At 34.8% G+C, this 21397-nt stretch overlaps 3 protein-coding genes across 3 annotated transcripts; 2 read left to right on the plus strand and 1 right to left on the minus strand.

Moving 5' to 3' along the window:
• Nucleotides 1-1694: 1694 nt before the first annotated feature.
• Nucleotides 1695-6088, plus strand: LOC128156175 (spliceosome RNA helicase DDX39B). Its single transcript, XM_052818212.1, has 10 exons — nucleotides 1695-1714; nucleotides 2058-2271; nucleotides 2366-2493; nucleotides 3274-3550; nucleotides 3657-3775; nucleotides 4781-4912; nucleotides 5020-5129; nucleotides 5261-5405; nucleotides 5523-5670; nucleotides 5774-6088. Exons 2-10 carry the CDS (start codon nucleotides 2064-2066, stop codon nucleotides 5785-5787), a joined length of 1281 nt encoding a protein of 426 aa, XP_052674172.1. The 5' UTR covers nucleotides 1695-1714; nucleotides 2058-2063; the 3' UTR covers nucleotides 5788-6088.
• A 3781-nt stretch (nucleotides 6089-9869) lies between these two features.
• LOC128192984 (spliceosome RNA helicase DDX39B-like) lies at nucleotides 9870-13083 on the minus strand. The gene is made up of 9 exons (XM_052866127.1): nucleotides 12890-13083; nucleotides 12431-12558; nucleotides 11964-12240; nucleotides 11696-11814; nucleotides 10913-11044; nucleotides 10693-10802; nucleotides 10456-10600; nucleotides 10186-10333; nucleotides 9870-10063 (listed from the first exon to the last, which is right to left on the minus strand). The coding sequence occupies exons 1-9, from the start codon at nucleotides 13074-13076 to the stop codon at nucleotides 10041-10043; spliced, it is 1269 nt and encodes a 422-aa protein (XP_052722087.1). The 5' UTR covers nucleotides 13077-13083; the 3' UTR covers nucleotides 9870-10040.
• A 658-nt stretch (nucleotides 13084-13741) lies between these two features.
• Nucleotides 13742-21391, plus strand: LOC128192985 (UPF0184 protein-like). The gene is made up of 2 exons (XM_052866129.1): nucleotides 13742-13922; nucleotides 20644-21391. The coding sequence occupies exons 1-2, from the start codon at nucleotides 13757-13759 to the stop codon at nucleotides 20805-20807; spliced, it is 330 nt and encodes a 109-aa protein (XP_052722089.1). The 5' UTR covers nucleotides 13742-13756; the 3' UTR covers nucleotides 20808-21391.
• The last annotated feature ends 6 nt before the right edge of the window (nucleotides 21392-21397 follow it).

Genomic DNA, 21397 nt, shown 5'->3' on the forward strand with positions numbered 1-21397 from the left:
TATATAAAAAGGAAATGTCCATTCTTTTTTTATTATGTGAAATTTAATTACCAGAGAGCGTTGAAATCTGACTTCAGTCCGCGCAGTCCGTGCTATCAATGTAGCTCAAGTTTCATCATAACAAAATCACCTACACAAAGTCAACAACATCCTCAAAAGTATGAAAAATAAACAAGAAACGACCCCTCCCCCACCCCACCCCCCAAAAAGGGAAAAAAAAATTCACGATGATAAGATGATTTATAACTGGCACTCTATATGGTTCTTTTTTTTCATGTGCATTTAATCAATTTTTTAACAATTTGGTGTAAAATACTCGGTGGATAAAAATATCTATTTAGTAAATTCAAATACACATATATAGTAAATATAGATAATATAGTTCGGTAACTACGTTCACGTAGATCTACGGTGTATCTTTCAGAGTTGTAGTGCATGTTCTTACATCTATTCATCAGCTTTTTGGTGTTTAATTGAGTTAACACAATTTTATACATCAAAGAACATGCATGCACTACTAATCATTTTTTAGGAGAAACGTGTGCACGTCAAGATCTGAAGGATTTTAAAATTCAGTTGGTTTAAAAATAAAAGAACGGATTTAAGTTAATCCATTATAGAAAAAAACCCCACACTATATAATTCAGCTGTATATACTGAATCTCGCTATTTATGGCCAATACACATTCATTAACCAATAATCATATATACTATTAACATACGCACCAAAACGATATCATCCCAAAAACGATAAATATGAAGATGGTACTTAAAGTGAAATTATGATATAATTAATGCGCTGAAATTCTATACAGCCACGTAGAAGCGTTGAAACAGTGCATTAGGTGGCAGTTTTATTACTTAAATTAATTGCATGTATGACATGCATGCAGAAGTGCACATGACGCACATAATATACATACATGTGCCCTATTTTCAACATATACATTATTCATTCATATGTTGGACAATGCTGTGTGTGGCAGAATAATGTTATTTTACACTTAAAAAGGAACATCGGTTACAAGATCCGTTAATGCTACAGGGTTTTGATGGATATGATTTTCATACAGGGGTTCTGATGTTGTTAACATGTATCATATGTTCCGGACCCCCTGATCGACGCCTCAGTTCAGTTTATTGACATCACCATGTGGCATACAATCAAAATGAAATCAAATTTAAACTAAATTCATTAATTAAGTTATTAAGTTATGAAAAATACATGTAGACATTACATCCCCTAGCTCTTTGTTGTTGAATTTTGATCGAACCGGAAAATATAGAGGAAAAATTAACTCTTTAAATGCATGTACACTTAACTGGCAAAAAACACATGTATCATTAAAAGGGAAATTAAGATAGGTTTATTTTTTTTTTTTTTAAATAATTATTATGCAAGTGTTTACAATCACGAAAAAATAAAATTATAATATAACCTACAGATAGCCTACACTGTAAAGTTCAGTGCCATGTAAAATGAAAGTTTCAAGCTGAACGGAGTTGTATTATTTTCTAAATAAAATAAAAGAGATCAAATGCTTGTGTTAGTTCCAGTAATGATATTTTAATATAAATCATATAATACCGACTAATCGACTGAAATTGAGAATGAGTTGACAAATTTTTAGGAACCGTCTGGCAATTCAATTGGTCAATATTCGACCAATCACAGTCATCAAGTGGCCGCCATCAAGAACTAGACAACAAGAAAGGTAAAGAGAAAATCTCAAGTAATCCTTTGTAATCATCGTTAGTTTGATGTTAATTATCAATTCAAACAATAGGAAATTACCAATGAAGTAAATTTGTACCTGTATTTTTTAATGATTTACCAAGAAATGAGATTATTTTTATGAAAATTGCAAACCGGCATCCTGTAGTGACGCCATTGAAATTTGCAGTCATAAATACAGCAAACGTAAAACAAAATTTCTTGGAAAGCACAGTGTGCAGCTAAATTAAAAGCGAATGGCTATTTAATTTACGATAAGATAAATGTTGTCATGATTTCAATGATGTGAAATTGGGATATGGTTTGTTTACTTTTGTTTAAGGACAACATGGCAGACAATGAGAACGAAACTGAACTTTTAGACTACGAAGATGATGAAACCGAAACCACTGCAGATGGGACTGGTGATGCACCAGTAAAGAAAGATGTGAAGGGAACATATGTATCCATTCACAGTTCTGGATTCAGAGATTTTCTTCTGAAACCAGAGTTGCTCAGAGCCATTGTAGACTGTGGATTTGAGCATCCTTCTGAAGGTAAACAATGAAAAAACCGATATTAGAAAAAATTAAATATTTCATTTTAAGGTTTGTTACATGGTTATTTAAACTATTCCATTATTTTTTTTAGTTCAGCACGAGTGTATTCCTCAGGCTATTCTGTCCATGGATGTCCTTTGTCAGGCCAAGTCTGGTATGGGAAAGACAGCTGTGTTTGTGTTGGCCACACTGCAGCAACTGGAACCTGTTGATGGTCAGGTAAGGAGAAAATGTCTGTCATTGTAAATTAAATACAAGGATTTCTCTAATAGCATATAGATTCCTTTGCGATGGCTGTGGTACTGCTGTTTAGCAGGGCGAAATGCCAGTTTTGTTTGATGAAATATGATGTAACCTCAATTGTTTCATTTACTTCATTTAATATTTTATCTACTTGCTAAAACTTTGACAAAGTATATCAATTTAAGTTGCAAGAGAGCAATACCGCGGTTATCATGATGGGGTTTGTTGAGATGGTTTATTAGGAGGTACCCTGGGTTTAGGCTATAGTCCTAGGAATTTGATTTTGAACAAAAATTGTGAATAAATTTTCTCCTGATTTAAAGAAAGGAAAAATGAAGGGTCTAGGCTATAGTTCTAGATATTTGATTTAAAAAAAAAAGCATGTGAATACCTTTTCTCCAGATTTAAGGAAAAATAAGTTCAGGTTTTGTTTATAAGCTTCATACTCTAGGATAATAGTTGTGAAATTGTTTGCACATGAACTGCATTTCTGTTGGAGCAATTTGCTACAAAAGAGGCAGATCTGATGCAAGATAACAATAGAGATAATTAGCAGCAAAGATGTTATATGTTTGTTGCCAGTCACTCTATAACAGAATTTACTAATATGTCTTTTACCTTGTAATGTGATTCCTTTAGTCATTGAAGTAATGTCTTAAATGTTGATACCGCCTATAGGCATGTTAATTCAATTGTGTTTTATATATTGTGCGAAATGAGAGAAAAAAGAGTAATCATAATTTTTGTTTTATTCAGGTATCAGTGTTGGTACTAGCACACACCAGAGAATTAGCTTTCCAGATCAGCAAAGAGTATGAGAGATTCAGCAAGTACATGAACAACGTGAAGATTGCTGTTTTCTTTGGAGGAATGTCCATCAAGAAGGACGAGGATGTTCTGAAGAAGAATTGCCCCCACATTATTGTTGGTACACCTGGTAGAATTCTAGCCCTCTGCCATTCCAAAGTCCTCAACCTGAAGAATGTCAAGCACTTTGTTCTTGATGAATGTGACAAAATGTTGGCAGCTCTTGGTAAGATATTTGAATCATATTCTTAAATTGTTATACCATTGGAAAAAATGTGAATTATTTTGGCAATGTGATATGAAAGCATCATAATCCTTTCAACTTGTTTCAGACATGAGGAGAGACGTCCAGGAAATCTTCCGCAACACCCCCCATGAAAAGCAAGTGATGATGTTCAGTGCTACACTTAGCAAGGAAATTCGAGCAGTCTGCAAGAGATTCATGCAAGATGTAATTAGCACACCCTTTCTTCTAGCTATGGCTGCGTGAAGTGTTATTTTTTCTGGAGTTGTTGATGGGCAGTGTTTTGTGTTTGATATCGTGTTCAGTGTCTCCTTCAAGTGATCGCTTTGCAACCTTTTGTTGTAGAGCACTGACTTTGTGAATGAACTTTGTTACCCGTAAAGGGTTCGCGCTCAGAAATAAGTCAATAGTTGATCTCAAATTAGCGCCATTTGTAAAATATCATTGGAAAAAAAATATTAAAAGTATTTAAAATTGGGGGGTCCTATTTGTGGAAAAGAAATTCAGAAAATGAAATTAGCAATTTAAATCCAGAAGGATGTTAATGGACTTGAAACCAGTGTCAGAGGTGCACAAGTCTCGCTGCTCTGAAAGTGGCGGGCAGGCTGCATCTCTGTTGTGCTGTTGATAAACATCGATGGATTCAGTAATGTAATCTTGGTCCGCTGAATGTTTTGAATATTAAGAAAGAGTCGTGTTTCTCCTGTACCTGTTGGCCAGAGATCTGGAAGCGGGCACTGGATTGGGAGAATGGGCCTACAGTGTGGTCATAGGGGAACCATTGCATTCTAAGCTGGTTATAGTTGTCCAATCCAGCAAGTATGTATTTGGTATCTGCAGAAAGCTGCCTGAGTCTAAAAATATTTAAATGATATGCTTAAAATGAAATATCAAAAGGTATATTAACATAAATATAAACTTGGCTTAATCAAAAAAAAAAAAAGATTAAATGTTGGATACTCTGTAGCCATAGAATTAAGTGGTTAGTTGCTGATAAAATAAATGATCAGGTAGTCATACATGTAACAAGTTGCTAAAATGTTATTGCAGGTCTGATTTTCATAAATGTGAATTGCAGAAGTATAAAGTACATGAACATAAATTTTACAGGTGCAAATGTTTAGGTCTGTATCACTCTATTTTAGAAAAGTGTTGTGATATAATTTATGCAGCTATTGCTGCAGTTGTTGGTATGCTTTGCTTTATTTTCAGCCAATGGAGGTCTACGTGGATGACGATTCCAAACTGACTCTCCATGGTCTCCAACAGCACTATGTCAAACTGAAGGACAATGAGAAAAACAGAAAGCTGTTTGAACTGTTGGATGTTCTGGAATTCAACCAGGTATTATAAAAATATATATATACAAAAGTTGTGAAATTAGCTTTGAATAATGTACATGTACTGTACAGCATTTGTTCAGGTTTTATAAATTGCATTGTATGTTATAGGTCATTATCTTTGTGAAGTCAGTGCAGAGATGTATGGCTCTGGCACAGCTGCTAGTAGAGCAGAATTTCCCAGCAATTGCAATCCACAGAGCAATGACACAGGAAGAAAGGTATTTTGATTTTGTATTAACTTTAAACACACTCTTGCTCAGTTTTAGATATTACGTGAATTTATTATGTTCCTATTCCTTATTATTGGTTGGTAAATATATATCAACATAAAATATTTTTTCAATCCTAGATTGTCCCGGTATCAGCAATTCAAAGACTTCCAGAAGAGAATACTGGTGGCCACAAACCTGTTTGGTAGAGGAATGGACATTGAAAGAGTCAACATCGTATTTAACTATGACATGCCAGAAGACTCTGACACTTACTTGCACAGAGTGAGTAACAGTTTTTGCTTACAAAAATTGTGTGTGGTTTTTCATTGCTGTTGTTCTAGGCATTTATGTGGATAAATGGGTTGGCTTGAGTGTTTATGGACTCTTGTTTGTATTTAGGTGGCTCGTGCAGGTAGATTTGGAACAAAAGGTCTTGCTATAACATTTGTATCAGATGAAACGGATGCTAAAGTACTAAATGAAGTACAAGAAAGATTTGAAGTAAACATCACAGAGCTGCCAGATGAGATTGATATATCTTCGTACAGTAAGTTTAGTCATATCTGTTTAAACATAATGTCATGATTTATGTAGAAAGATTTGATGAATTTCTATTCATGAAATTTAATTTTTTTTTCTCCTTATTTTAGTTGAAGGACGTTGAACACCTAAGAGACTTGATCTGTGGAAAATGAAGAATCATGAAATTTGAACAATTTGCAAAGGCCTTGTCTTTTATAGGTGGGAGTTAATCTCCGTTTTCAGAACATCATTTATTTCATTTTGTATCAAATAACATGCTGTGAAGTTGTACCTTGAGGAAACTTGTTTTTCTCTAAAGAGACGTTAACTCTTTCTATGAAGAGACATTAACTATGATATAGTATTTTGGTTGGTGTAAATTCACACAGGATGTACTGTGATATGTTTTAGTGTATGTAAATAAAGTCATTTCATTTTTTTTATCCATTGTTATATGTTACGTGTTTTAAAAATACATTTTGCATTTTGAATGAATAGCTATTTTCCAAAATAGTAGAACATATTGCATGAAGGTATGGATCATTGATTATATAGTTCGAAATCCGACTGATAGTCTTGAGGGTCATGTTGGTGAATTTTTCTTTGAGCAACGAATTTCAAACGAGTGTGGCAGGAATAATATTTTAGGAGTCGTTTACAAATATTACATTTTCCTGGGCTTTTTAAGAAATGTGGGGGGAAAAATCGTTAGATATAATATTTAAACAATAAAACGCTCTCTTTGGTGATTTATGCGGGACATGAAGGTGGCGACATTGCAGAATACTGAACCCGTGTTGGCGAGTTGTGTGTTTTGTTCTGCAATAATCGTTACCTACTTAATCCGCATTAATCATTTAAGAAAGCATTTTGTTGTATTAACATTAAATCAGATTTTATCTCCTTTCTATTGATACCAAACAGCCAATTATAAACGAGTAAAAAACTAATCTGAACACCCCAGATACAGGCGCGTAAGGTTTTAAGGGGGGGGGGGGGGGGGGTAGTACCCTAGATCTCGACAAGCCAGAGAGAAAGAAAAGTGGCCAATTGTCAAAATACTTATCAGTGGTGGGGGAGGGATACAGCAATTTCGATAACGTACATGTATATGTTAAAGCTGACAAATATTTCCCTTTTATCGCCGACTACCGCCATATTACTTGTCGATTTCTATGCCTTTATATGCCTCTATCGAAAAGCAACCGACCGTAACTTTCTCAACCGGTATATATACCACAGTGGCAGTGGAGGAGGGCTAGAAACTAACATGACGACAAAATGCTTTTGTCCAACAAAGGTGAGAGGGGGGATCCAAGTTCATTGAAAATTCACTTTTCTGTATGTGATTTTTAAGGCGTCGAGCTAATGCTCGGCAGCCTTCTAGCGATCGTCTGGATTGGCAATCGTCCAAAAATTCACGCTCTGCACCGCCTTTTAAATGCGAATAAGAAATAAGTTCTTTAAATTGTTAAACGTATTGCAAGATTTTTATTCCATTTATTCAACTAAATTGTGTACAAAAAACATGATTTTGCATCCCTGGCTATTGACAACTCATTGCATAAGTCTAAATTTGCTTAATCAAGAAATGGCGGATGAATACAATAAAGTGAAAAAATTCACTAAATATTATTTAAGTTTATCGCTTACATTTTAAGTGGAGATCGTGCCCGATAGAAATAAAATTTGATATGTAAATTTATTTGTTATCGGGCACGGTCTCCAATATAAATGTAAGCGATAAACATATCTAGTGATTTTGTTGCAATAAATAAACAGGGTAATGCAGTTGGTTTGGTCAAGCATTTAAGATAGCACGTGTTGTGGATTTGTTTGTAAACAACCATAGGTAATCTTGTTTCAAACGGGAATTGAAATATAAATAGAAGTATGTTTTATTATTATAATTAGGGGCACACTGTTGATGTATTCATATTATGAACCTGTGAAAATTGTTCAAAGACTGTTTAAAGCAGAAAAAAAATAATTTATTTTTGAACTTTGAAATGTCTTTTTTGATTCTTGTAACCATGATGAGTTATTGTATTATAAACGCATCACTATCTATTTTATAAGGAAATATACTGATTTTTTGTTTTTAAAGCAACACAAATTTAAACGTAATTCAGTTACTTTTTTTATTCAAATGTTATTTGATATACGACAATGAGTACAAATTATAATTATTGATATCTGTCTATATAAAAGAACATGTCAGCTCGACGCCTTTGTGGCCGTTCCGGCCTTTGATTAAATGTCTGCTTTGAAAAAGTTGAGAGGGGGCAAACCAGAAATTAGACCTTTCCCATTTGATTTATGGTTAGGGTCTCTGTTTACCAGTCACAAAGGAAATTTCCAAAGTTTACACCGCGGACAATGACGTTGCCGATACGTGCAGACAACTGGACATTAACGTGGGCAAATAACACGGTGCAGATGCACACTGTCTTCACCATAATTTTTTTTTGTGGTTAAACAGAGTGATTTCTTTCAATACCAAAATAAACAACTATAGAAGATTTGATTTAACAGAGAATAAGAACTTCTTATATATCTTCCTTAATAGGTCCAAATGCATGTACCGTTCAAAATATTTCTGGCGAAAAGTGGGTCATGGTTCCAAGCTTTTGTTAATTGAAATTGCTTCTTTTTAGATCACCTGAATCAAAGATTAAAATGATCTCCTTCGTCCGTCCGCCTGTCTAAACTTTTTACAGTATTGACCTTTTTTCTATAAACACTGTGTCAAATTTTACGAACTTGGATCAAAGCAACTTTATGGGGAAGGCATTTTTATACTAAAATAAAAGGGTTAAAATCCTTTTCAAAGGGGGGATAATCACGAGGCAGTGAAAATAGGTTGTGTATTTAAAATCTTGTTAAGAACCATTGCACCAGAAAAGCCAATATTTACATGAAACTTGTTTTAAAAAACCTTTTTTCAAGAATTATAATGCTACAATTTGTAATAACAACATGAAGACATCATCATATAGTGTAGATTATACTTTGTTAAAACTGTGACCCCGTAGATTTATTTAAACTGGAGCGGTTCAAACAAAGAATTTTTTTTTAACAGGTTAAAATTTGTCCATTTTTTTGTAAGAATAACAATGCTACAATTTGCGTTATTACAATGCAAAGATCCAAGTGTTTAGATCAAGATATAGCCTTGATTCTGAATTGTTCAAACCATAACATCCAAGCAAACTATGAACGCATCATCTTCATACCCTCATATCAAGGTCAGTACAGTAACGTGCTTTTGATATTTTATTAGAACCATTTCAACAAGAGCTTGGACTTTGGGTAGTTGTGTCAAACAGCAATGTGACGTAGGTCTGTCTATTTCATTGCTGGCCATTCAGCCATTGCTTTTTGAAATCAACACGATTTGTCTGGCTTTTGAGTTAAGACTACGCAATCGTGTTTATTTTACTGGAAATTAGCGTCATTTTTGACTTGTTTTGACGCAAGAAAAAGAGAGTTATATCCTACTGAAAGACCAAGGTCTTGTTAAATTGGTTCTATTTATAGCCAAATCTGTAACTTTGATATATTATGGCAATTATGCATGGTCATCAAACTTTGTTAGTTGGTGTATCTTACAGCAACATCACATCTTGTTTCAAAAGTAGATCACAATAATCTACTTTTAACTTTTCATTATTCATTTTCCATTTTTTTAATCTTTGATACGCTGAGGCCTAGGATAATAAGATTGGTCAATTGATGCATTGATGCACTGGGATATATAATATCCCAAAAGAAGATTTTGATTATCAGTTTTAAAAAATGATTTTATATACTGTCAAATATAGCAAAATGTGAGAATTTATGTTAGTTTTACATCACAATGATGTAGAAGAGGTTTATTTTTGAACATGTCAAAGGAGACACAATAAGTGTTGTTCAGATGAGCGATTTTACCAATGGGTCTATCGTTTTAATCATATTCAAATCAGACCAGACTTGTGTTAAAAAAAAAGGAATTGTGTAGTTCTTAAATGTTTCCATTTCTTGTGTGCCTGATAAAAATACTGTGGAATCTTTTAATTTCGTGGAGGCCAATTGTCGTGGATTGTGGGTTTTTTGCTTATTCATTCGGATGTAATTTCGTAGATGCGCCGATTTGAAATGCTAAATTTTATCCATCTCTTGTCCTTCCCTCGATATTATTTAACAACTATACATGTACATGCATAAAACCATTTAAAAAAATTAAGTTTTGTTCTACATTTTATTGAACAGATAAACAACAATAACTATAATTGTATACACGTATAGCAATGATAAATGTACATGGTACCAGTATTTACACTACTTATGGTACTAAAGCCACACAGTCATTTTTGTTCTGTCTATATGATCACCTTCCTCGTGTCGTCATGTTCAAGCATTTTCACTAGTACCGACTGAAAATAAAAAAAAGCAATAATAATCATTTCCACCGTTAACGTGCGCGATGATGCAGCTGTTTGCATTATATTATTGATAAATCTTGAAAGACGAAGGATGATCTGGAAACTCTACTTACTGTATGACGATACATCGATCTGTGTTGGCATGTTTTCTATTCCGACTTCGAATCTCTCTTGCACAGAATTCATTACTTCTGCATCTGACCGGTTTGACACAAATGTAATGGCCAAACCCTTCGTCCCGAATCGACCAGCTCGACCCACCTGTAAACAAAATTGAATATGACATTGTATAAAGAAAATTTCCATAAATTAAGCTTCGTACTAAACAATCTCGAGACAACGTTCAACATTTAATAAATCTAATTAAAGGATAAAGAATATACCCTGTGAAGATACGTGTCTGATTCTTCAGGTGTGTCGTAGTTGATGATAATGTTGACTCTTTCAATGTCCATCCCTCTACCAAACAGGTTTGTGGCCACCAGTATTCTCTTCTGGAAGTCTTTGAACTGTTGGTACCGGGACAGTCTAAACACAAATGCAAAGATTAGCTTTCTGGTTTCAACTTAACTATGTGCGCATGATTTTCTGTTCTTAAGACTTCTTTCAAAATCTGTTACCTTTCGGTTTGTTCCATTGCCCTGTGTATGGTAAGAACAGGAAAATTCTGCTCCAGGAGAAGAGAGGTCAAAGCCTGACATCGGCTGATGGAATTCACGAAGATGATCACCTGACAGAAGGATACAGCAGGACGTGTTTGTTTTCGAATTGTTGGTCACACAATAGCAACTAAATGTATAGTTGATATTTCAGTTAGATGCCCATTTATATATACACTACCTGGTTAAATTCAAGCAGGTCCAACAAGTCACAGATTTTGCGCGATTTTTCATTTTCCTCCATTTGAATGTAATACTGTTGCAGTCCATGGAGTGTCAATTTTGATTCGTCGTCGATGATAATTTCCACTGGCTGCAACCAATCAACAAAAACATTTGTTTCATTTCAGAGGGTAACAGGAAGTGAAACTAATGTGCAGGTAGAATTAAACGAACATCTGCATATAAAATGAAACGGAAACACCTAACAAGAAACACTTTTTCCAATTTCGATGTCATCAAAAGGCTTTTAGGGGTTCAAGACTCGAGAACTTTGTGGCGAGTATTTCACGATAAAAATTCACCTCCAATCAATTTATGTCATTGATGATTATAACGTGATCGCCATCCAGTCAAGATCCGTCATTTTATTTAGGGCGGCTTCTGATGGAAATACTTTGAAATGTCCGGATAAGAAATCATGATAAAACAGAAAGCATTCAGAGTTTCCGTTAGAATGGCCTGTTAGTACCTTCTCAAAAGAGCTGTCATCAAAGGACCTCAAGGCAATATGTCCAATTAGAACTATATACTGACGGCATGCACAAGAAACACTTTCATCTCCAAATAAAATGTCATCGATGAATTCTCGTGATGCAACTTAGAACTACTTTTCTTGGGAAACGGGGATAGCGTATGCAGATGTTGAAAATTATGCTTTTCAATCCAATTCCATCACGCAACTGACACTTTCAAATTCAAAATCAAATTAAAAAAAATGAATCGAAGTCATTAAAATATTTACGTCACTCATAAATCGCTTGCACACAGTTCTCAGATCCTTGTTGAGAGTGGCACTAAACATCATGACTTGTTTTGCGCAAGGTGATCGTATGAATATGGCCTGTACATCCTTCCTCATCACTGCAACGGAATTTTAAAAAAAATCATACATTTACAACATATATACCCGGTACAAGGATCTTTACAACAATTTCACAGTTTTATGTTCATATACAAATATGCTTCAAACCTTTTTTTAAAAACTTTTTAATATCAGCTAATTTGCTTACCGATTTCTTTGAGTACTTGATCACACTCGTCTACAATGAAGTAACTGAGATTGTCCAGGGTAAGCTTTTTCTTCTGAACAAGAGCCAGCAGACGACCAGGCGTTCCCACGACGATGTTTGGGCGGTTCTTTGCGAGAACCTCTTCATCCCTCTTGATTGGAAGTCCGCCAAAAAACACGGCAACTTTGATTTCTGGCATGTATTTTGAAAAGGTCTGGTACTCATGCGCAATCTGGTATGCAAGTTCCCGTGTGTGGGCAATGACCAAGACAACAACCTAAAATGCACGCGCATTTCTGGTAATTAAGTGAATCTCTTTGTCGGGCTTATGGATACTCAAATTCGAGGCATACCATTTGTTATCAAATATTGCAATCAATGAACATTTATTAAGCTGATCAACAACTTGATGAAATCCACAAAAATTGGTGCTCAACGAAAATTGATTTAAACCACATGACACTCACATCGTCGATGGACTCTTGAATTTGCTGGAGTGTGGATATAACAAACACCGCTGTCTTTCCCATTCCGGACTTTGCCTGACAGAGAACATCCATGGACAAAACGGCTTGTGGTATACATTCGTGTTGCACTGAAAATATTCAAAATTCAACTACCCTAACTTAAGTCAATGTCATTAAATTTAACACAACATCTATAAACATGACAAAGGCATCACAAGCTGGAACGAGTCTTCAAGTATCACACATTCATGGATCCTGCACGGGTCACAGTTAATTTAATTCTATAGTCTCAATATGCGTGAATTCATCCGAGTTCCAACACAATGTATTTACAGCATATTCGTCAAGCCACGACCTCTCCAGTAAAACGGGTGGGGTGGGGTAGTGGGGTCCTTTTGTCATCTTTATGAATTAAATTGCACCAACATTCCGTCAATCGGCCTCTCGCTTAGAATTTACCTTGTGAAGGATGTTCAAAACCTCTGTCTTTAATGGCTTGAAGCAGCTCAGGTTTCAGAAGCAAATCTCGAAACCCCGAGCTGTGAATTGACGAGAACTTGTCACGCCGTTCCTCTACAGGAACGACAGAACTGACAGAGACTGGTGTCTCCTCTTCATAATCGCGAAGCATTTCGTCGCAAGACATTTTCTCCCTAAAAATAACAATTAATATAAACAGTCTTTTAGATATTACATTGTAATCAGGACACGTGATATAATCTATCAAATTGCCATGAATGTACATGTACTATATGGCATACCTCACAGGGGCCAAGCCCGTTTTAACATTAATTTCAATGTAACCATATGGTTACATTGAAATTAATGTTAAAACGGGCTTGGCCCCTGTGGCATACCTTTCAAAATAAAATGCGCGATGGAAAAATTTACTATTCCAATTATATTAATAGTCATCTCACGAAATAGCACACTAGCTGTCAATAAAACAATGTGCTTTTAATTTTTTTACTCTGTGATTCATTGGGATGATTTCTAAAACTATTTTTGAAAAATTTATTTAAAATTTAAAACTACACATTGTTAAATTTAATAATTCAATTAAAATAATTTAATTAAAAGATTTGAAAAATATTAATTTTCTAAATGGTCAACCTACCAAGTTAAACTTACCTTTATCAATGAAATAATGATGATGCAATCTAAATTTAGGTCTACTTATATATCAATCGGTATTTCACAACAGGTTGAAATAGGAAAGTCCGATGATGACAAAAATAGATTTACGGTAACTTTGTTCGGCAATTTCCGTGGATTAAAACCGAAGATGTTAAAAATAGAACCGGAAATAGTTACGTTGTTTAGCACATGACACAAAATATGGCCGATGATGTAAACATGCCTGAAAACCACGTAAATGGATTTGAAGAAACCCCAGGCGAGCGAGAGGATCAGAATGAAGCTGATGAAACAGAAGAAACTGTGATTGGAGATGAGGAAAATCTAGAAGAACTCGTAGAAAATGCAAGCAATGGTGAGTTGTAATCGCAAATCTGAAGACACCATCGATTTAACCAAAATTGTCCTAACCAGCTGCTAACTATCGATAAAAAATCAACTAACCACCCAGTCCTGTTATTCACCCCCAGTGTTATAAGAATTTTAAGATGGGCCAAAAATAAAAAGGTGCATATAAATAGTAATATGTACCCTTATGTTGCATAATACAGACCTTATTACCAACTACATGTATATATATATTACATGAAATAAATAAAATTACCAGCTGATTCCATTTTTATTGGATTGTATAGTATCAAATACAACATTTTAAATTTAGGGCATTTATCTCGTATGAAATCAGTCAGGCCCCTTTGATAGTGATGATGAAAAATGAACAAAATCACAAAAACAGATTACATGTTATAAATCTAAGATTAACTCAATTTTAATCTTAATATCTTCACTGTTAAAAAAAAGAAACATATAGAGGAATAGTGAGACCATGGGTGTATTTGTTTGCTACCTCCAGAACTGGTCCAGGATATCTCCAGCTTCTATTTGCTATCAATGGAGATCTACCGGAGATCGCCATACTGCAAACAAGCAAATCGGTATTACTCTTGCAGCTTTCTAATTGACCAAACAAATACACCCCATGAAAAATCAAGAGTAAGCAAGTTTAAGTTTTGTGGCCACAGAGCATGAATGGAGATTCTGGGTTCAGTTTGAATTCACAGAGGGTCTACTTTTGCTTAAGATTGCTCATGATCAGCAAAAACAAACCAAGTTCTGCTTTTGACTTATACTTTACAGTGCTCAAGCTATAAGAGGACCTTGTATTATTAGGTCACCTGAGTAAACTCAGGTGACCTATTGCTATCTGTTTTCATCCGTCGTCATGTGTTTTGGTAAACAATTTAACATTTTTAACTTCTTCTTAAAAACTACAAAGTTAATTGTTACTACATGTATTTTTGGTGTGAGGCATCTCTATGATAAGAGGAATTTAAATTGTGAAATTCATGGCTCTACCTACCCCAGGGCACCACAAGTGGGGCCAAATATGCAAAAAAAAAGCCAATTTTTCAAAAATCTTCTTCTTTACTTCCACACATGTGATAAAAAAAACTGGTTGCATGGTTACTAGTATGATTTCCATGAAGCCCTCTATCAAAATTATGAAATTCATGGCCCCTGGTTCAGGGGTTCAGGCTCAAGGGTGGGCCAATATGGCCATATAGTTAAAATGCATTAAATCTATGAAAATCCTCTTCTCTTCCCCATATATATTTGTTAAAAACTAAATGCATGATTATAATGTCCATGAAGCCCTCAACCAAAATTGTGAAATTCATGGCCCCTGGGTCAAGGGTTCAGGCTCTAGGGTGGGGCCAATATGGCCATATAGTAAAAATGTATTAAATCTTAGAAAATCTTCTCTACTCTCATTTGTATTTTGTTAAAAACTAAATGCCTGATTATGATGTCCATGAAGCCCTTTGCCAAAATTGTGAAATTCTTACCCCTGGTCAGGGGTCCAGGCTCTAGGGTGGGGCCAATATGGCCATATAGTAAAAAAGAATTATATCTTAAAAAATCTTCTTCTTTACTCCCACACATGAGGGCAAAAAACTGAATACATAGTTATGATGTCCACTAACTCCTCTACCTAAATTGTGAAATTCATGGCCCCTGGGTTAGGGGTCCAGGACATGGGAGGGGGCAATATGGCAATATAGTGTTAATGCATATAATGTCTAGAATGTTTATGATGTGCATATAATGTTTAAAAATCTTCTTCTCTATCCTAACACATCTGTATGAAAAACCGAATTCATGATTATGTTTACCAGGAAGTCCTCTACTAAAATTTTAAATTTCATGTCCCCTTGAGCATGCGTTTTGACTTAGGGCAAGGCCAAAATTCATGTATAGGTGTTAATGCATATAATGTTTAAGAATTATCTTCTTTACTATCCCTTACACCTGAAAGGAAAACTGAATTCATGATTTTGTAGATCAGATCTTTAAGTTTTTCGCCAAAATTGTAGGTTTCATAGTTCTTTTTGAAAGATTTCAGGCAGGTCGTCATTACAAATTTATAATTTTTCTACTCCAGAATGAAACCTAATGCGTATATGAGACTCCTCGACAAGTTTGTGTATGGGTTGTATGATACTCAGGTGACCATTAAGGCCTATTGGCCTCTTGTTATTTCTACCTGAACATTTGGAGTAGACTGTAGTAAGTGGTTATGTGTCAGTCAGAAACAACTGATGTTATATTTGGGTATATTTACATTTGCAAATATGTTTCCTTATCTGAACCTATAGATTAGCGAAAATGTTTTATTCTGTATGAACTTTTGCATGACATCACAATGATCATAACACGGGTTTATCACTTGTTGCTTGGATTACTGTAAACATAAAATCTTGGTAATGAAAAATTTGCCTTTTTCAAAGGTAAGTATAAGTAATAAACAGCAATGTAAAAAAAAGTTCACGGGGATGTGAACTTGGTTGGTATGTGATCAAATCTTCTGAGAAGCCCTTTGGGCTTCACAGAATTTGATCATGTGACCAACCAAGTTCATATCCTGGTGAACTTTTTAACATTGCCATTTATTAGTAAGAAAAGATAAAAAAAAAAAGAGAAGATAGAATAAAAAACACCAGAACACTATAATAATAAAAAAAACTAGACACGATCTCGTTGCGAGCAACGAATGGGTCTTCCGTCCGATTTTTGAATAGATTAGATTAAACTTATCACTTCAAAGATTAAATTGTAGATCTAAGCGAAAAATAGTACAAAAAAAATTTGCGGCAATCGGGGCTTGAACCCGGGTCACCTGGGCCATGTCCACGATTCTATCGACTGAGCTACTCAGACTCTCGCTTCAGAATTTTGACGCTTAATTTTTCGAGAATGCCTGAATTACCTGAAAGCATCTTGTTGCGAGCAACAAGTGGGTCTTTCGTTTGATTTTGAATTGATAGGGTTCAATTAAACTATTGACATTTGGTACGTTTTACTATCATATTAACTTCTTTTCAAACTAATTTTTCAACCTACACTGCGAAATGCAGATTTCCGGAAAACGTCATTTTTAAACTTCAATATCTCCGCAACGCGTTGTCCGATTTTAAAACGGTTTTTAGTTTTGTATTCAGTACAAAAATGTCAACAAAACGCATATGCTTTAAAATTCCAAAAATTGAAATATTACAATCACTTCCGGTGACGACCGGAAGTGACGGACGACCTGCTCATATTAAAATTTGATAAGTTTAAAACATATTCTGATGGAAAAAAAATTGTAGGTTATTTGATTAAAAAAAAATTTAAAACACAATTTTCCAAAAATGCTGTGTGAGCGGACCGGAAGTGGCGGACGATCGTAGTTTTACCTGATCGGCCCTAGAAATTCAAAAATCTATCATTCCTGAAACTTTTAATTTTCTATCTTTAATCGTTTTTGCGAAAAAGGGAGGACAAGATCACTTTTTACAAAAAGAAAAACGAATATAACGGCCGACCGGAAGTGACGTCATCAACAAAAATGTACATGATAAAAGACCTTGATATTTTGTATTATTCGTGAAATTTTCATAAAAATCCATTGTAGCATATTTGAGATATTTGAGTTTTAAGAAAAATGTTAAGAAAAAAAAGAATAATAATAGTGAAAAATAGAGAAAAAGAAACCTAACAAAAACAATAGGGTCTTCCGTTGGAAACGGAAGACCCTAATTAAGAATAGTTCTTTTTAAATTTCAAGTTTACATATCCAAAAATTTGTTAGCCATACATGTAAACAAGAGATTAAAAAGTATATATAAAACTTCTAAAAATATTTCTAAAAGTAAAATACAACATGTATAGCTCATCGAAAAATAGTTTTTGATTAATAACATTATACATATACAGCACACTATCATGGCCTGTTGGCATGCTGTTTGGTGGAAGTCCTGATTGTAGAAAGTCATATTGCGAATACTTATTGCTGTTTTTTTTCTCACAAAAAAGCTTGGTTTTCCTTCTGCCCGAGCATTAGAAGCATTGTTTGGTGGATGCTTTGATTGCACAACAAGTCTCATTGCAAATTCTTACTGATGTTTCTGTTACATTAAAAAGCTGTGTCTTCTGTGTGGCACAACACAAAAAGCATTTGTTAAAAAAAAAAGAAAGAGCTAGGAAACAAAGACTGAGATTAAGAGTGATCACATTTTGAAATTGGGGTTCATTTTCAGCATTTAGTTTGGGTTTGCCCAGGGCAGAGATGTGGTTCACCCTTACAGATTTGAGGCAATCTAAACCTCAAAAAAGAGTCAAGACCCAAAAAAGTGAATCTTGGAGTTTATGTAGTTGTGATCTGCTTTCTGTAAAGGTCATGTCTGGTCATTACTGCATTTTAACATATGCTAAGAACTGCATTTTAACCTATGCTAAGAACTCAAAGCTTTAGAGAATGTTATTCTCTATGTATACTGTGTCATTACTTACTGAGTGGCCTTATTCTAATTAAAAGGACAGTACATTGTACTTACACCTCTTATGCTAAGCACTTGGTCATTGTGCTGATGATTCATGCATGTAAAGGATATACAAAGAATACCCCCCCCCCCACAACTCTGATAGCTGATGTCTAAAACAATTTACCAGTACATAAAATCTGGTAGTATATGTAACTAGAGATTTTAACACCAAGCAAAGCAGAGATAGTTTAATAGATATTAAATATGAATGGAGTTATGACTTGAATTATAAATACATATTGATAGATTTTTCTAGTTACATTTACAGCAATTTTGAACCCCAAAAAAATCTGGAAGAGAGAAGTATGGATAAATGATAAACACTTTTGCTCTCTTATTTTGGGATAATCATGTGTGTGTGCAAATCTCAATTACTGTACTTAGTAATCAATGTTAGTCTGATATACTGTTCATGTAGAATACTTAGATTAATTGCAATTATGTCATACTCTGTAGAAAACAATTTTTTTTCTAATTTACATCAACCAGCAGATCACTCTAAATACCCCAAAGCACTCTCTAATCAGCAGGCAATGTAGAGAGGGTTCATAAGATTTGAATGTGGAACTCCAGATGACTCCTTCTTTGAGATATCACCCAATGGCAATTCAATGATTTTATCAATGGACCATGCAGCTCTGCACTTGGTATTCTAGAACATGCAGGATCTACAGTAGGGGGTAGGGTTGGAGTAATTTCGCATAGTCAAATTACCGAAAATAGGCTTTGGAGCATTCCCTTCCTGGACAACAAAATTATCCCACAGACAGACACCCCCCCCCCCCCCCCCCACAAACACACACACACACACATATCTCCTGGAGACAAATTCTGGATCACCGGCTACACACGCATGTAGAACCTAATTGTAATGTTGGGAAATGTCAATGCAAGCTTTTAAAGTTTTGGTTTTGAGTCGGACTATTTCTTTCTCATTGTAAACATTTGATTATTCACACCATGGAACAGATGGCTCATTCATAGTAATGTATGAGATGTTATAATAATACCCTGACCTTATAGATATATGAAAATAAAGATAGCTATTCTTATTTGTATTCCAAATATATCTACAAACTGAGTTTGGTTTATTGTACCGGTACATGTACTTCTGACTAATATATCAGAAGTTATGTCTGTTTTGTGATAGGAATTCTCTTGCTATCTTCAAAGATTTCTTATATAATAGCTTTTTAGCACCTCATTGTAATAAATAAACCCCTTGAAAATTATTATTGAAATCGTTTCATAATGATTGTTTCTCCCAACTGTAAACAATAAAGAGGGAAAAGTTCTATCAATACGGTCTACTAGTGTACGCTATTGGCTTTGTCTTTTAGCTTTTTGTCTCACAACTATAACACCATTTTGGACAGAGTACAATGTTTTTGAGCCATACAGGCATACAAGCTATTTCCTTATGGCAAGAAATTTCACTAAAGGAAAGATTTCCTTAGATTTTTTTTTCTCACTCTAACCTTAGATTAAGGATCATCGACAACCCGTGACTTTTACTTTTTATGACAGTACGTCACAACATGGCGATTTTAGCGCATTGTGGAACAGATAATACCACCCAAATTTGTTGTCTATCTCTGTGGCGCAGTGGATGTAAATTCGGTCTACCCTCACGCTGGTCCCGAGTTCGAATACTACAGTGATTTTTATTTTCATGAACAGCGGTAAATTTTTTCGGGTCATTTTCAAGTCGAACACATTCTAAAAAACCATATCTTTAAGTAATTTAGAAGAATGGGCTTGTAGGCAGAACTTTTCCCATGTGTGTGTCCCTAAACAATTAGTGTGGGAAGGGGGGGGGGGTGGATCGCATTGTCTAACTGTTGAGACACGAGGGAAATTGATATCGCTATCAAAGACCTCATTGACGTACCGAAGCCTGCAACACTTTTCGCCACTACAGCGAAGATTTTGCGATGATCGATTTTGTACATGTTGTAGGCAGTGTTGTTTCATGCAGCGGGAAAGATTATAAGATGGTACAGAATTCTGACAGCTGTTACGTTACATTTGTATAATATGGCGCTCGGGACCTAGCTTAAAACTTAACAAGTTTTCTATCGAGCTATTGTTTCAAAAACTGTCCCTAATGAAAACACCAAAATCAAAATAGAAACCAAAAACCTCTCCTGAATACAATAATATAAGATGCGTAGTATACTCTGTACAATTAACTTTTTGTAATCATTTCAGAGTATCAAGACCTGAGCAACACGCTCGATCAGATTGACAGATATATGACGAATTTAGAAAACCAGAATGATTCTCTCGTGTCCAAGCTCCAGGATCTTCTCGAGTCTAACCGACAGATGAGGGCAGAACTTCAACAGGAAAACGCCAAAGTAAAGAACAGCTGACATGCAATGAATTAGGGGGACAACTTAATTAAAGAGAATAGACGTTTAAAATGTAGATATAGTCAGACTATATTTAGTGGTTTTCCTTTGCTCGTCAGTTGGAGCAGGGATTAAGTTCTTTTCTTTCAATATTCGGATTAACTGTATCGATTGTTATCATTTTCAATGTACTCCAGCAGCGTGGTTACCATGGTAACAACATTCAAGTTTCTGGCCATCTCGAGTTACCGGAACAGCTCGGATGCCACGCGCATCAAACGTGTAACAATCTTACTGTGAATAATGATCAGTGTCCCACACATCGGAAAACAAGATCTAAAGGAAGATGTTCTGGTTTTAATTCTAGTACTGGATAAGATTTATGTATAAAGAACCGTACATGTACATTGTATATGTTTTGAACATGTTTTTGTAATATGGTTTAGTTTAATCATTCAATGTTGGAAGTTCAGGTTTAAATAATATTGCTGGTTGTAATAAGATTTATGTATGATGAACAGTACATTGTATATGTCTTGGATATGTACGTTTTGTAATATATAGTTTAGTTTAATCATTGTTAAAAATAAAATTGGTGTAACATGTTTTCT

Source organism: Crassostrea angulata, chromosome 7, assembly GCF_025612915.1.
Source record: "Crassostrea angulata isolate pt1a10 chromosome 7, ASM2561291v2, whole genome shotgun sequence".
In the NCBI taxonomy this organism is placed as follows: domain Eukaryota; kingdom Metazoa; phylum Mollusca; class Bivalvia; order Ostreida; family Ostreidae; genus Magallana; species Magallana angulata.

Bases quoted from the DNA above. Each gene is read 5' to 3' on its own strand.
- LOC128156175 (XM_052818212.1), top strand. From the start codon at position 2,064: ATGGCAGACAATGAGAACGAAACTGAACTTTTAGACTACGAAGATGAT. The intron at 2,494-3,273 runs GTAAGGAGAAAA...TGTTTTATTCAG, and splicing joins TGGAACCTGTTGATGGTCAG to GTATCAGTGTTGGTACTAGC. The intron at 3,776-4,780 runs GTAATTAGCACA...CTTTATTTTCAG, and splicing joins GCAAGAGATTCATGCAAGAT to CCAATGGAGGTCTACGTGGA.
- LOC128192984 (XM_052866127.1), bottom strand. From the start codon at position 13,076: ATGTCTTGCGACGAAATGCTTCGCGATTATGAAGAGGAGACACCAGTC. The intron at 12,559-12,889 runs GTAAATTCTAAG...GAATATTTTCAG, and splicing joins TTTTGAACATCCTTCACAAG to TGCAACACGAATGTATACCA. The intron at 10,803-10,912 runs GTAGTGTATATA...TCCTTCTGTCAG, and splicing joins ACCTGCTTGAATTTAACCAG to GTGATCATCTTCGTGAATTC.
- LOC128192985 (XM_052866129.1), top strand. From the start codon at position 13,757: ATGACACAAAATATGGCCGATGATGTAAACATGCCTGAAAACCACGTA. The intron at 13,923-20,643 runs GTGAGTTGTAAT...TAATCATTTCAG, and splicing joins CGTAGAAAATGCAAGCAATG to AGTATCAAGACCTGAGCAAC.